Source organism: Phoxinus phoxinus, assembly GCF_949152265.1.
Source record: "Phoxinus phoxinus genome assembly, chromosome: 16".
Classification (NCBI taxonomy): Eukaryota; Metazoa; Chordata; class Actinopteri; order Cypriniformes; family Leuciscidae; genus Phoxinus; species Phoxinus phoxinus.
Genome location: NC_136891.1, coordinates 25,138,121 through 25,155,319, shown reverse-complemented (window position 1 = coordinate 25,155,319; position 17,199 = coordinate 25,138,121). Strand labels below are relative to the sequence as shown.

General features: G+C 38.0%; 2 protein-coding genes across 3 annotated transcripts; both read left to right on the top strand.

The window, feature by feature from the left end:
- The first annotated feature begins 539 nt into the window (after window positions 1-539).
- On the top strand, window positions 540-3,085 carry LOC306983532 (uncharacterized protein). Its single transcript, XM_079584035.1, has 2 exons — window positions 540-1,060; window positions 2,206-3,085. Exons 1-2 carry the CDS (start codon window positions 777-779, stop codon window positions 2,444-2,446), a joined length of 525 nt encoding a protein of 174 aa, XP_079440161.1. The 5' UTR covers window positions 540-776; the 3' UTR covers window positions 2,447-3,085.
- A 3,731-nt stretch (window positions 3,086-6,816) lies between these two features.
- LOC306983235 (uncharacterized protein) lies at window positions 6,817-16,976 on the top strand. 2 transcript variants are annotated; one of them, XM_079583430.1, is made up of 3 exons: window positions 6,817-7,733; window positions 8,206-8,647; window positions 14,491-16,976. In XM_079583430.1, exons 2-3 carry the CDS (start codon window positions 8,331-8,333, stop codon window positions 14,663-14,665), a joined length of 492 nt encoding a protein of 163 aa, XP_079439556.1. In that variant the 5' UTR covers window positions 6,817-7,733; window positions 8,206-8,330; the 3' UTR covers window positions 14,666-16,976. The 2 variants fall into 2 exon arrangements, with proteins under 2 accessions (XP_079439556.1, XP_079439557.1); XM_079583431.1 differs by having other exon boundaries at window positions 7,537-7,733; window positions 8,452-8,647.
- The last annotated feature ends 223 nt before the right edge of the window (window positions 16,977-17,199 follow it).

Here is a 17,199-nt window from a genome sequence, read left to right as displayed (position 1 = left end):
GTAATAATATTTCACAATAATATGACTGTTTTTTACATAGGCTATTTGTGTGTATAGCCTACTATGTATATATATATATATATATATATATATATATATATATATATATATATATATATATATATATATATATATATATATACACACACACACACACAAACCCTATAAGAAACATCTAAAAGCTCATGAAATTTCTTTCTAAATAATTAGTTGACCAAACTGACGTCATGATTGAGCATCTCATGAAGGATGAACCGGCAAACGAACGATTCACATTGATATACAACGAATTTTCATTTAAACCTGTTTATAAGAGACAAATATATTTTTAAAAGGTTAAGTTCGCCAAGTACTACAACAAATAGCTCATTTAAAGATCTATACGACTTCTTGTTGGGAATCATCATTTTAAATTCATACCAATAAGCATCTGGCCTACAGACGGCTCTTGGGTGGGGCATGAACTCTAATGATGCTCTTATAATGACAGAGGAGTTTGACAGCAAAGCAGCTGCGCTCATTTGACAGCATGGACTAAACCTGATGCGCGTGAACGGCAACTCCGTCGAGTGCAGGCGATGTTACATTTCAATAATGCCTTTTATGTCCTTTTTTTTAGCTAACAAGTGCCTAAATCAAGACAGTGGGTAATATGAAACTATTTCCTTTAGAATTGAACCAATGCAGAACGGTTCACCCTGGAGTCTCGATATCATCCTGAAGCTGGACGATGCGCGCGGACCATTCCAGATAGATCAATGATATGAACTTACATTATGCCTTCACTACATCATGGCGCTATTTTTATTGGAGTATTTTTAATAGTCACCGGTGGCTCCACCGCTTTTCTAACTTCTAATCAAAGTCGACTGCAGGCGTTCAGCATGTGCTGTGTTGTGCTCGGGGCGGTGATGCTCATTTTAGGACTTTTCTGGGCTATGAACGGCAAGAGAACCCCGGTGCCTTATAATGAAGAGTACAGCCACGACTACAGTCAAGTCATGTTCACCCCACCGGCCGGAACCCACATCCCCGAATCCCAGTCCGTCTTTCTGCACGGGTAAGTGTGGAGAATCGCATCATAATAGGCTAAATGATCATAAACTGATGTTTGATCAAATGAAATCAACGTTTGAGCGATTTATGATTCATATAGGAGGTTCCATCGAAAACCTTTCCAGTTTCAGGGACCCCCGAACTCTCAGTCAAAAAAAAAAAAAAAAAAAAAAAAAACAGATTTTCTCAGTAGCCAAACACTTCGTGAAAAAAGCAAAACCGTTTTGTATTATTAAAGTATCCGTAAATGTGCACTCACATAAACTCATGACCATTTTAATGCAGCTTTTTTGTGTTACAAAGTAAGGTTACACTTGTGCCCTTGTTGTCACAGTGTAACGTTTAAGTAGTAAGGTTACACTTGTGCCCTTGTTCTTACAGTGTAAGTAGTGAGTAATATTCATTAAAATGTTCTTACTGTAGGGTTAGGGTAGGATTAGGGTTTGGTTTATGGTTAGTTGCATGTATTTATGCCTTATAGTTGTTGCTGTAAATACATGTAACCTATGTAACAAGGACACGTTAAAATAAAGCGTTACCCGTAAGAAACAGAACGATTTTTTTTGTTACACATTTCTTTGTTACACATTTAATGAATAATACCCTAATTATCATAGGCTGTCTGTGTGTGTGTGTGTGTGTGTGTGTGTGTGTGTGTGTGTGTGTGTGTGTGTGTGTGTGTGTGTGTGTGTGTGTGTGTGTGTGTGTGTGTGTGTGTGTGTGTGTTGTGTGTGTGTGTGTGTGTGTGTTGTATTATTGTTCTTATTCCAACACAAAGCTAACTTAATCTCTCTGAACTCAAACTTCCTATCCTCTCACAAACCTTTTAACACAGGTTCAAAAAAGGGACATAATTTTACTTTTCCACCCATAACCCTTATCCATCCAGATTTGAGCCATATCTCTTTCTTTTCCCCCTCTCTCCCACCCTCAGATGTCATTAAAAATCACTTAGATGAGAAGTCTAAGAACTGCTGCTGCTCCTCTGCGCTGTTATCTGATACTTAAAGGCCCTCTAGTGTTGATAAACTGTATAAAACCTTTCATCCAGGTCCAGCAGTTATCCAGGCCCAGAGTACACTGCAATATATTATATATATTGTATTCTAAACTGATGAATAATAATAATGTGTGATTGCATTTTTGAAGGACTGTGCAAAGGCGATGTGTATATGGAGACGATTTGGACTATCCCCCCATGGAGCCAGCCTGCTTCAGCCCTACCAGTCGGGGTCGGCCTCCTCACTGGGACTTGGAACCTCCTCCGCCTTATGAGGTGGCCATCAAAACCACTAGGAGCTCCACACACCTGAGGCGCAGCTACTCAGACACACAGCTGCTCACTGAACCTCTGTTTGGACGCTCACGGGAGATCAGTTTCGAAGTGTGACATCTGTTCATCCCTTGAGACCCAAACTGAGGAGCTGAATACCCACCCTAAAATATTCACAAACAAGTGTTGATGAAGCTACGAAACAGGCATTAACAATCCACAGCTCGCAGAGGGAGTGTTTTGGGCCTCTTGAGATGGTTTTCGTCTTAAACATGCGTTAGCGGCCTTTTCTCAAATAAAATGCATTATAAATATACAATCTAAGCTATTGGAAATATGTGGTTGTGATTTTTGTTTTGTTTTTAAAGAGAAAATGTTTTGTTTGTATATTTATTCATTTTTTAGACTCTCAGGGCAAAATATTGTGTTTAATTTGAATATTTTCATGGGATAGCCTGTATAAGCACACACTTTTCACAGACTCAAAAAATCGCATGGTCAGATCACTTTAGAGATCTGGCCAGAGTGATGATTTATGCATAAGGCACACATTGTGGTGCCTGATAATGGGAGCACATCTCTGCCGAGAAAACCACACAGCATTACTGAGTTTAATGATGAACTAATGCTCTGTTAATATCGTTTGGAACACTATAAAACATGGCATTCACGGCCACTACTTCCTCTGACTCACCCATTATAATGATTTTCATCTTTTAACAAAGGCACTTCTGGGTATTCTCTTACCTTCTGCGTATTTACTGTGTGTTTCCTTTGAACTGCAATGAATAATCTATACCGAGGGCTGTTTACATCAGTTTTGTGTGCATGCAAGACTTTTTTAGAAATGCTGTACTTTTTTGTTTGTTCGTAAAAAAAAAAAAAAAGGATACACGGTTACACTTTATTTCAATAGTCCACTTTAGACATTCTACTAACTATAAGTAACTTTTCAACTACATGTCAACTAACTCTCATTAGAGTATTAGTATGCTGTAGTAGACTGTCAGTAGTCTGTTTGGTTAGGGTTAGGGTTAGGAGAATGAGTTGACTAGTTGCCAAGTTACTTAGTCAGTAGAATGTCTGTTGGGGACCAACAAATTAAAGTGTTAGCTAATATTAAGCGGACAGTCGATTCATTCTCTAATGACAGTTAGTTGACATGAAGCTGCAAAGTTACTTATATATAGTAGAATGTCTAAAGTGGACTATCTAAATAAAGTGTTACCGGATAAACTAGACCCAGTTCCCTTTTCAGATGTGGTATTGAAAAGTAAACAGTATATGATTACAAACTTTTGCATATTGTCATGCAGTGCAGAATATTTGACATGACAGGTGAAGATCTTACCATCAATGACAAAGTGGCAACAAATGAACATTATGCTCTTTAAATGTCTCATACTTTTTTAATACCTCCGTGAAGAAACCAGTATTTATGTCAGTTTCTACATTTTTTAAATCTGTAAATCCTAGGTTGGTTGTATGTACAGTGTAAAATTTAAACGGATAAATATACAATACATGCAATTTATGACACTTTAAAAAGGTACACATATATAACTGTATGCTTTTTGCTGAAGACAGTGTTTTGGTTGTGCTCAGGCTCTGCGGATTAATATGGTTATCCTTCTGCTCATAAAACATTTATTACCAGGCCAAGAGGTGTAAACGGTTTAGATGGAAAGGATCTCAAGCTGACTAGCTGAAGACAACAACGATAATGAAATTACCCTTCACAATTATAATGCTTTACAATGAACTCTGTTAGAGAGATACATATGACAATTTATCTGTTCAATAAAATACCTTACTCACTTGTTGAGTTATAAAAACACCATCTCTGCATTGCTTTTACAACATTTCAAATCCCTCAGTTCTCGCCATGTCCGAAAAGGCAAGATGATTGATTCTTGTTTTATTGCGAACTCGGTCACGTTCTTGTTTTGCCAGCAGACGCTCCTGTTTTTATAAAATGGGTGATTCCCCAGAGGTTCGAGATTTATCGTTCTCCGTGTCAACTTTTCTTGTTGTGACAACTAATCCATGCCAATCCCACACACTGCGTCAAAGAAGCTGGATCAACTTTTCTCTATTTAAAGATATGACGAGACATGCATGGGCAAGTACACAACTGTATACGCAATTTACAGCAAAAACCATCCTGACAGGTCTAAAATATAAACACTAAGACAAACACGTTTTGGAAAAAGGATTGATGTATTGACGAGGGAACCCGGTGGAGCCGCAAGGTCGAGGGTCTCTGGTGGAGCCGAGGGTGGGAGGAGCCAAGGCGAAGCCAGCAGGTCGAGGTGGAGCGAATGGATCAGAGGCCGGAGGCGGAGCCATAGGATCCACTCGCTCAGACGCTAATTGTCTTCACGTCGCAGCAAGGCGTTCCCGGGGGAGGCGAAGGGCGGCAGAGGCGGAGCTGGAGGACTGGCTGAGCTCTGAGGTGAGGGTGAGAGAGGGAAGCTGGACGGGATCAATAACGGTAATTCCAATTCCCAACAGGTAAATGAAACGGTGTCAGTGCTGTCATGAAACAATGATGACGAACAAACAGATATTGCACAGTCCATTCAAGTTTCAGTGCTGTCTTGAAACAGCGATGATGAAGAAGAACAGACAAATTATTCAGGGTGGGAGGCAGTACCTCAGGGTCCCAGTTAATCAGCCAGTCCTCAGTGTCTAATTCCACCTAATTCTCACTCTGGGGCTCCGGGGCAATGGTCGGCGTTGTCCTTTCTTTAAAGGGGTCTGGCTCACACATCGCGGCAGGCTGAAGCTCTCTGTCTGCGGGGGGCTCAAAGGAAATCTTCTCGGTCGAGGGTGGTGGTGGGCTGGGCTCTGGCTGCAGGACGTCTGTGAGGTGTGGTTGGACGAGACTGCTTTATACTGCGCTTCGCCCACTGTGAGCACGGACCCATTCGTCCACAGTGCGAAGTTGATCTAAGCTTCTAGAGGTCGAGCAAGGATCGCCGCGGGGCATGATGAAGCAGAGACCTTCGGCCAGACCACACCAAAATCCCTCCATTAGACAGACGCTGTCGCAGGTGGCAAGATAGCAGATGTCGAGGAACTCATCCACGTATCGCTCCAGGTCTCTGCCACTCTGGAACATAAAAACTGTCCCTCCATCCAAAATGATATTGCCCTTCATTGATGCAATGTCCATTCTTCTAATTTTTGAGGGTCTGGTCATCTGTCACACAAGGTTGAAGGAAGAACAAGAAGACGATCAAGTTTCAAAAGTCTTTAATAATCCACTTCGAAGGCAAACAAACAAAACAACCTTATAAAGCAAACACAAACGAGATGATAAACAAATACAGCTGAAACACAGAACTCATAATGACGGTAACCAAGGAGACAAACGTGTGACGGGAAAATAGAACAAAAAGAAACAGGAAACTCGTGGAAACAAACTAAAAGTCCATGATAATGAAACTGATGTGACTGACAATGCCAACCTTTAAAGCTTTACATCTTATGCAGATGTACCTGTATGCTGAAGCTATTTTTGAGAGGAGTGTTGGTTCTTTGTCATATAGTTTTATCTGATCTGACCAAAGTGTGTCCCTCAGCTCTGGAAAAAATTAAGAGACCACTGCAAAATGCTAATTTTACTCATATTTTTAAAAAATCCAGAAAAACGGCTAATTTGGCAGCGGTCTCTTTTTTTTTCAGAGCTTGTCTGTTTGGAAGTGACGTAAAATGGCCCTGCAATCATGCTTTAAAAATGTAGTCTGAGTCATGCAAGTTAACTTTTAAATGAATAGGCTAAAGGCCAATTAAACCTGGCCCTAAAGGTCCTTTATGCTTGATGATATAGTATGGGAAGATTTCTGGTTTCTTCAGCTGATTTTTTTTTAAACTAATAAAGTGGTTGAAGTCTCTGTTAAAATTATTCACAATTGCTACCCAGTTAAATACATTTGCAAAATTTAATAATATTATTTCCCCTTTGTGCTCATTCTGTCATCAGTTTGATGAGACAACTATTCATTTATTTTGGGAATGTATTTTAGAAAAAATTGACTTGACTTTTCAAACTTTGTTAAAAGGTTTTATTTATTTATGAAACCCTCTCTACTGTTTAATATTGTGTATTATTGTCTTGTTTTCTGTATTAATTATTGTTGCAAAATAAAAAAAATAAAAAATAGGCCAATTAGCGGGCAGGTGCAAAATTTCTGAAATTAACATGATCTACTTATAGTAGGCTACTATAAATGAGCATGTAATGACGGAATAGGCTACTGTTTTATTGAGGGTTTTTTTGTTTCCTGTGTGTGCGTGTTTATGTGTGTTTTTAATAAAGCTGTATGAGAAATCTCTGAACGTGAGTCACACGAGAGACCCGGCTCTTCCACGCCCAGCCAGGACTGGGTAATTTCCTTATCGACAAGTGATGGGAAGTCAGACTCACTCCGCGACTCGGTTCTTTCGAACAGTTCATTAAAAAACGGTTCTAAAGATTCAGCGATCCTTCTACACACAATGGCGTATCACGTCATCGTTGCCTGACAAAACCTTGTCGAATGAACACCTACTAGCTATTTCATCTACTGTATAAATATACCCATTTAAACTGTATGAGTAAAACATTATAGCCTAATTCTGCCAATACAAACCTAATCAGATTTCTTTGAGTTCTTGATTGAACCCGAAATCGCCCCCCATACCCTCGAATAGGGCATTATTTGAGGGGACAGACAGTTGCAGTGGTGTCGAACTATAGTGGATGTGAGTGCACTAGGCTATCCCACATTGCACCGCAATATACCGCTACAGCATGGCTGCATGTCTATGATGGCTAACGTTACAGCCGATACGATCAACGGCTATCCGAATTCGCTCGAGCTCATCCGTTTTCAGTCACTCCTTCAAGTGAACATAATAGTGGACTAACGTGATTGAGTTAGGTAGGTGGCGATTTCAGATATCTCTCTTATCCGTTCATGAACCGGTTTAGTGCCCCAGCTCACCCGAATCATTAAAAAGATTCAAATTGAAGAACGATTCACGAATCGGACAACGCTCCTAGTGGCATCAACCTCCGCCCATAAACTCTGCCACTTCCTTTTCACGTTTAAATGACCGCAGAGACTCAAACAGATGGCATATCTCCCGACAGCGATGACTGTGGGAAGAATTAGATTTTCCATTAAGCATTCTTTAAGGAAATGACTGACTGAGTCGCGATTTCCGTGGTATAGTGAAGAGCTCGGTGGAAATGATTATCCTCGTTGAGTGTAATGACAATCAGAGCTGGACGCTTATTCAGGACGTGCAGACAGATGTTGAAGACAGTTCATTAGAAGAAACCTTTACACTCATCCACTGATGTTCAACTTCACGGTCAAAACAAACGCAAGCCGGACTGCGTCAACCCGACAAGGTACAGATATATTTTAATGACGACGATACAACGGGAAAAACTAGTTCGGATTGTTTATTTTTTTGTTACACAGACTGAAAAAACAAAAACAAAAAAAAAAACAGTCAGTCACAATATTAACCATTGGACTATATTGTAGCCTAATGCCATTTCGTTTGGATAATACATAATAGGTGATTTGTGTTAATTAATTGTAAAATGCAATTCGGAATTATCTATTTTTACTTTAAGCCTACAGTGACATTTTTTTTCCAACTAATGGAGTCAATTTCCTTCTGTCACATTAAAATATATATATTTGACTTCTGAACAGCAGATGGTACCACGTGAAGCATATTGTTGTTGTTGTTGTTTACACTAGGCTACTGTAGGCTAGTATTAAAATACAATTAAATCAATGTTGGCTATGTTGTATATTTTCTATCTGTGATGCATGTAGTGTAATGTTCACTCTTTTTTATGCTCTGTGTAGAATGGTCTGCAATCTTTTTCTTGGATCTCCAAGGTTATGAACTGACGCCAGGGCTGGACTGACTTTTTGTGCTGTACTTTTTGTGCAACACGACTTGAAGCTCATACTCAAACTCTCATACACACATGCACTGTGTTACAAGGGCGGAAGACAACGAGCCTTCTAGTGATGGCGTAGCCAGAAGAAACAGCATGTCCTTCCAGCACAGATGGCAAGTTTCATTGGGAATCTTGGTTGTGATTACAGGCATAGTGCTCTTCATTACCATGCAGTTTTACAGTATTCTCATTGGCGTGGCCATTGTGTGTCTCGGCCTCTTGATACTCATCCGTGCCTTCTGCATGGTCATCAAATCCAGTCATGTAGCTGTGCCGGGTCACTTCCTTCTACACCCGCGAACGGGCACCCGTTACACCCACCATCAAGCCATTGCGGTGCAGAGGTAAGACGCTAATGTTACACCAATGTCACACAAATAGGCTATCATTATGAGGCTAATTGATGAGTGCAATTAAAAAGAACCAAGGGTTTTGCCAAAGCTGTGGCATATGTATACAAACTAGATGAGTGTCATGGAATATGTTATTGTCTAATCAAGTTTCCGCTACTCTGTGAATAGATACAATATAAACAGAGAGACTCAAAGCTGGAATACACTACATGACCTTTAAAATCGGAACAGATTTTAATACCTGCCTACTGCCTACTGCCTCTGACTTTTGACAACTAGCATTGCCTCGTGCAGACTTTAAATTGGCACAAAAATATGTGCAAATGTTGAAGTGTATTCCAGCCTTTTATGAATGGAAAATGCCAACATCAGAACATAAATAATCAGGGGTTTTGAGAGGTCAGGATTCTGGAACCCACAAGGATCAATTTCATAGGACTAATTTTTTGTTGTATCTTTAAATTTGTTCAAAAAATTTAAAACATAAAAAAATGCACTTCATATGTACAATTACTTGACTGCTGTGATGAGCATGTTTTACAAATTACCTGAATTACGAATGCAAAAAATCAACAATGTCAGGGTGGTACAGCTGTCCTTATGGCATAATGAAGAATATTATATTCATGTAATAATTGATTGATTATTTATATATATATATCAATTATGACATAAATATAATATATATATTATATTTATGTAATATATATATCAATTATGACATAATATATACATATTTATATACATAAATATATACATAATATATACATATACCGTTTTACTCAATATGCCTTCAAAGGAGCAAGCAAAGATCCATCGAAAATGCAGATTGATATCTTAAAGTTTTTAATTTTTCGTCTTCTCACTAACATTTTACATATTTAAATAGAATAAAACGACCTAGCTAGGTTAGCTGATTACCTTAGAAAAGTCCATAGATCTCAGTGCCAGTTCATACTTTCCGTTAACACATTCTCCAACAAGCGGATGCACTGAGACCTGTTTTCCTGTTTGTTCATGTGACGTTTGCCATAAAGCCTATATTGGGACATTAGGTGGTTAGTTTACTGACCCTTTGCTTCAGTATGAACAATAGTAATAATGATGTTATGTTTTGCACACACTAGTATGACTGCTGAAAGATGTTAAACATCAGTTGTGAAACATAAGAATGCTGAAAAAGAATAATCTGATTGGGGTTTTTGTATACACTCAGAATTTCTCTGGCTTTCAGTTGATAAAATAATATGCAAACTAAGACGGTGCTCTGTCTTTTCTCGGCCCACTCTTAGTTTGAAAGCCAAAGTTAAGCAGAAGTAACAAATGTTCTGATTATAGAAGTAGGTCAGCAGTGAAAACAGTGAAACAGTCTGGCACGGTTAGATGGTAGAAATGATGGGTCTGCATCCTGTCCATAAACTAACTCATGTCTTACATTTATTTTCATTGCACGATGTACTAGTTGGAAGGCAAGGTTTACATTTTCCTCTTGCAAAAGCGAGGAACCATATATCCAACATGCCTTTATCAATACTTGGGGGAAAAAAAACATTACTCATTGTTTGTTGAGCATTTTTGCAATTTGTTTGGTGGCTCTAGTGATGCAGAAATTACATACTTACGCTTTAATTTAGATTTCGTTGGGTGTCATTCTGTGGTGCCCGTTTGAAGGACAGCTCAGCACAACAGTGTTTTCTATATAATATCGTTGTGGATTACAGTAATTAGTTTAAGTGTTTAAACTGACTCCCTTTTGTCAAGATACCATTTTCAACGTTTCAGCGCTTGACAAAATGCAATCGTACTGTAATTAATGGAGAAACTGAGAGAAAATGTTAAGGCAAGGTAATGTTTACAGACCAAGTGAAGACTGAACAGCTGCTAGCCGCCAAATTCTTTCAGTGTTCCATGTCTGAGGGAAAGAGAGAGGGAGAGAAAGAAAGAAAGACCCATTGCCATTAACAAACTACTAAGTTGCTGGTACTTAATAATGATCTCAGTTTATATTTAAATCTATTTATGGGTTTTTCTGTTTGGAGAATCATGCTGTGGAAGATAGGAGAATCAAAGGGAGCATGCGGTTCATTCTGACCGCATGATCAGGACTACAGATGTTAACAGAAAGCAGTCAACATTGTACACTAGCCCAGAAACAATGAGGAGGGAGGGCTCGAGAAGAAGAGATTTTTGTTTCTTGCAACATGCTGAAGCCATCAAATAAGTGCCTTGGGGTCTCCCCCTCCTCCCCACCCCTTGTCTTTTTGGCATCTGAATTACAGTAGTTTTAAGAGAATGATGCTGGTAAACGCGCACAGCCTTTGCTTTGAACTTAAAGCTGCAGTCCGTAACTTTTTTGGGTTAAAAATTATCCAAAATAATTTTTTTAACTAGTACATAACCAGCCAGTGTTCATAACTATCTGCTTGCTTTAGCTCGATTCACGGTAAGCTTGTTATACTGTTTTTAATTCCAGTGGTATTGGTGGATTTCCACGGGAAATTCGAGCATGTCTTTGCGTCATTACGTCACATCTGTACACATAAAGAAGGTGTTTCGGCTAGTAGGCAATATTGCGTGTGAGGATGTTGGAGGTGGAGATTTATAGCCTTTTCTCACAGCACTTGATATAATTAAACTTATTAATTTGATGGCGGATCCAGAAAGGTTCAAGCGACAACCACCAGTGACAACTGGAGATTTACCCGTTGTAAAATGCGAAAGACTTTGGACTTCGGAGTGGTAACAGAAAAAAAGAGACTGCAACCGGGCACATGCGAAAACAAGGATAAATATCAGAAGGGCATTAAATGTAGTCACGCATTGCTGATGTTGTTAACATTAAAGTCCGCGTGAACCGGAAGTTGCAAACGACTTTTCTCCAGTGTTGTGACGTATTTCCAAGTGAAAGGGAATATTGAACAGAGGGCAGAGTTTTACTTTAGTGCTCCTCCTCTCAATCTCTGCTCATAGCAGAGTAACGGTTTGAGGGAGTGGTTAAGCGTTTTCATCCCAAGCCGTCAAACTGACGTCATCAGAAAAGGAACGTCATTGCAGACCGGAAAGTAACTTTTCAAATTTTGATTACAGATTACCGCGGCAAACTAATTTTTTCTGTGTATTAACTTGCACGGATTAATTGTTCACCACAAGACTAGTAATATGCGCTAACAAAGTAAATAGGGTCAATTTTGATTTCATGTCGACTTTAACAATTTGAGAACAAAGTATAATTTGCATGGTTTAACGTACGTTATATGATACGCGATCGTTAGATTTGATCAGTGCGATTTACTGCAATGCTTTTTTCCCCTTAGTTGGTCAGAACAAAAGTGGATGTTACTTATTCAATGACATTTTCCGGTGAAATTTTTTATGTTGGGCATACTTCCAAAAAGTAGAATCTGTGATTCTGAATGACAGTATCCACACCAGCACGGTGATTGACAGCCGCACATTCTCCTCAAAACATTGCAGAGGCACAACCCACGTAAAGTTGATAATTCCGCTAATAACTGCAATTGCAGATTTCGACCAGAGATGACGACAAAGAGGAACAACTGTGGACTGCAGCTTTAAAGTTGGATTCACTTTTAAAAAAAAAGAATTGCAAGCACAAAATAGGTGATTTCAGATTATTTGGTTTCCTTCTGAAATGAATGTTGTTTCCATAATGCTTTAACATAAAAGTCCAGATTATTTGCTAATTAAAGCCCCGATGTACCTTAAGTTAAATCGAAGAACGAACTGTTGTGACGTCATTACAAACAAAATCAGGCCAGAATGAACTTCGTTTGGAATTCGTTTTGGAATTCGAAACCACTTACCAAAGCGAATTTTCCTGAAAAGTTTGCTCGACCTACCATTGGTCCGTGGTGATTACATAATGAGTAGGTGTGGCTATGTGGCTCCGCCTTCTTTGATGATCTTCTCCGGCTCATTTCTTTTGTTCAGTCCGTCAAGGTTAGACGCAAGTAAAAACTTGAACACATTGCTTTAAAGTATTATGCGAAATTCAACCGTACGTGATTTGGCAATTATTGTATGCGCAGCAAGGCTCTGTGATCAGTAGTAAATACTGTAGTAAAGCTCTTTCATGCAGAAACTCCACACATGCCCCGCAGAAGTACAATAACGTCAATCCCTATGGGCTTCTTACTATCTGTAGCTGAATAAACAGAAGATTGAAACACTTTGATTGATTAAACATGACTAATAAACACATGACTACGACAATATATCTGAGTTCTTCAAGCCTTCTCGGGTATTTTCATGATGATAAAGTATATTTATACTTCAAAGCTAATCGGCATAGCCTTTATCACTGTATAGAATACTATGAAATAATATGTTGTGTGCCTTATTCTGTGTAGGAAGCCACATAATCTCACAAAATTATGTTTTCAAACTCTCAACTGACATTATGAATTGAGTTTGGAGTAAAAACATGTTATTAAAAGTTGTCTATTAATGGACAAGTGGTTCATTAATGCTTCTCATGTTTGGAAAGATGTTTGACGCATTTTGCATTTTTAAATGCACGTTATAACCGACTCAAACTCGCAGTGCTTTCAGATGGAGCAACATTTACTACTGATCACAGAGCCGTGCTTCACTGACAAGCTGCACATAAAAAATAATCACAGCCTTTGCGATTTGATAATTGCACTAAGCCAAATGCGATTTCATCTTAATTGTGATTAATCGTGCAGCAGTTCTACTTTAAAACAATTAATTGTATAAAAAGAATCAGATATTTAGTCCCCCTGTGGTGAAAATCAAGCTTTTAATGTTGTTAATATGTCTATATGTGGTGTTTTCTCCTTAACTGCAGTGAACCAAAGACAGTCACTGGTGTTTCTAATGTCACAAACTACCTTGAGTGGATCTCTGAGCTGGTGCGAGTGAGTGGAGGCGGGGCTAATTTGTATATTACCGCGTATATTAAATGAGGCAAGGGAGTTACATTCAAGCTAAGAGATGACATTTTTTTTCAAGGAAAAAACATTTAAATATATAATTTTGTTGATCAATGATGAGTTTTAAAGGAACACGCCGACTTTTGGGGACTTTAGCTTATTCACCGTGTACAAATAACAAGGTCACATGAGACACAGCCATCTTCTAACCGTATACATACTGGGAACTATATTCTCAGAAGGCGAAGTACTGCTACTTCTGCGGGGTGATTTGCTCGCAGCACCTGAGAAGCCCCGTGGTGAGGAGCAGAGAGTTCGCTCAGAGTGTTGCGTTAATTACTCCGCAGAAGTAGCAGTGCTTCACCTTCTGAGAATATAGTTCCCAGTATGTATACGTTTGGAAGATGGCTGTGTCTCATATGACCTTGTTATTTGTGCACGCTGTGACTATACAAATCACAACATGGAAATAGAAAAATGTTGGCGTTATTTTGTCACTTATTGGGAGCAGTATGCTAGCTGGAGCCGTTTACCTCCAGTCTTTGTGCTAAGCTAGGCTAGCGGTGGGTGCGTCAGACAGAGTTACGGCACGCACGGAGATGAAAAGGGTATGTATGGACTTATCTAACTCTGGGGGATACGGTGAATAAGCTAAAGTCCCAAAAAGTCGGCGTGTTCCTTTAAGGGATAAAATGATTGATGACGGGGGACTTCAACTACAGTTTTCTTACCGCTCTCATTTTTTGTTGCATTTATTATGGTATTGAGAGGAAAGTGTTAAGCACATATTTACATATTTATCTAAACGCCACAGAGGTATTTCAAACTTTACCCCTTCTTTTTTTAAGCAGTATATCAATTAAGCCATATACTCAAACTATATTGTGATACAGGTATTCTGCTCTTCCCCTTCCCCAGGAGGCTGGATCGGATCCGGAGGGCTACGGCAGAGAATCACATTACAGTCCAAGTGCCTCCCACCTCAGACGCCAGTCCACAGAGCCAACCTGCTACACCCCCTCCATGGCAAATGGAGCCGCCGCCATCCTATGAGACTGTTATGAAGACCACTACAGCTTTGAACCAACTATAACTACTGCTGGCACCAGCATTTAATGACTGAAAAGCTGGTCTAACTGGGGGTGCACAGATATTAAAAATCCATCTGATACAGATAAGCCAGTAATTATTTTCATGTTATGGTTGATAAATGTCAGAAATCAAAACAACAAAAAAAAGCTAAATACTTGTAAATTCTACAACCGAATGAAGGCATCAAAACATTGTGCAGTGTGGAAGAAGGATACGTTTTCATTTGTAGATGTGCTAAAGAATGTCAAAAAGTAATGTAACTTATTTGTTTATGCATGAAGACACACAGCTCTGCGTGCACTCGACTGGAGATGATGCACTTAAAAAGGGTTATATTTTTTAACCCTTTAAGTTATTGTTAGATACAGACAGCAAATAAAGTAATCTAAATCTAAAAGTGAAACCAGTTCACAAGCGAATACGTAATATTGATTGATAAATAAGATAACATGAGTAATATATCTACAGATAACCGATATATCGTGCAGCTCTATTTCTATCTCTAATCTATTCTGAAAATCAAGTGCCTTGAGTAACAAGAAACTTCAGTTTCTCAATTTTGCACTAATGCTATGGACTTATATTATTGCTATTTGTTACATGTAGCTTGACTGAATATGCTAGTTTCCTATTTCTTAGGGATGCACTGATCCCTGGAAATTTTGGCCTGTGATAACCGATACATTTTTATGTTTTGAAACCGATAACCAAAGTCCTCACTGACACCAAATGTTGTAAACAGTGGAAAACTGCTTTTAAAATGGGGAGAAAATAATATTTCTTATCTTACAGTCACAAAAGATTTGTAAGCTAATTTTATAAACCATCAAAATAAAGAAATGATACATGCACATGGCCAACTTTTATATGTTTAAAAATTGGTAATCCAACTATAAATAATGTGGAGTTCCCATAATTTGGCTAAAAATATATATAGCAGCCTTTACTTGTTGAATTAATACTGAGTAAAAAGAAAAGTCTTGTTTTTTGTTATGGCTGATAACTGGGAACAATGACTTCAGATTGTGTGCATCCCTAATATTTATTTATTTTCTTTTACTTTTTCATAGCTATGTATGTGGATACATGAAGTAGTTCCTACTAACTACATGCCATTGAAGGATGATGATTTTCTGATTTGTTTACTTTACTTTGTTTTATTGTATTTCTCTACAATTTTTACTGAGGTCAAAAACAGAAACTGTGTTACTAGAATATAGATACCAGTCAAAGTAATGAAATGTTCATTCCTACGTTATGGTAAAAAAGGGAGAAAATTGTCAATAATATCTGTCTAATGGGGTTTGAATAGGGTTAACTTAAAGGGAATGAACTTGACAATTTTTTGAAGGGGACATATGAAATCAATTTAAAAGTACTATTATTATTTAATATTACACATACACTACCATTCCAGTTTTGGGTTCGTAAGATTTTTAAATGCTTTTAAAAGAAGTCTCTTATGCTCACCAATGCTGCATTTATTTTAAAATAACCATTTTCTATTTGAATATATTTTAAAAAGTAATCTATTCCTGTGATGGTAAAGCTGTATTTTCAGCATCATTACTCCAGTCTTCAGTGTCACATGATCCTTCAGAAATCACTCTAATATGATGAATTGCTGCTTAAGAAACATTTACCATTATTATCAATGCTGAAAACGCGCTATGAAAGTAACTAATTATTATTCTGGAAGCCGTGATACATTTTTTTTTCAAGATTCTTTGATGAATAAATTAAATGTAAATGTCTTTACTATTTTGATCAGTTTAATGCGTCCTTGTTGAATAAAATAATTACTTTCTTTAAAAAAAAAAAAAAAAATTATGACTCATCACAAACTTTTGAATGGTGGTGTACATTATTAGGGACTTTGGGACCCCAGACATAAAATCAGTCTAGGTTGTAAAAGATGCTAAGTTGTCATTTTTTTGTTTTTGTGAGTACCTCTTTATCAATAAGCTGAACCAAATTTTGAATTGTGCCTTGATTTTTCTTAATGACCAGAACATGTTTTAAAAAGATTTAGACATTTCCTAATGTATATAATCTTATTTTTGGTAGGCTTACTTTGTTGTATAATATAGGATTGAGGAAATGTGCCTCTCTCTCTCCTGAATGTCACATTCACTGTCACTTTAACAGGCCTACCAGAAACTATTATTTCTGTCTTGTGTGTGTGTTTATTATTACCAGATCACATAATGCTGCATAAGTCTATTTTCTGTGATGTTTTGTCAGTTACATATCATTTCCTTTGTGTATTTCCTGGCTATCACATGTGCATATAAAAATACCAATACACCATATGACACAAAAACTCTCTTGGTGATTTGTATTTGGTATCCAATAATATTATCAAACGAAATGTTTTTATGTACTTGTATCTTCTATATCGTTAATGTGACTTCTACCATATTACGTTAATATTCTGGAAAGGAATGTAGTAAGATTGCTTAAGTTAATGCAACCTTGACCTGGGGGAAGGTCACCTGACTAAGACCCATTACAGGTTCAATGATCTGTATCTTG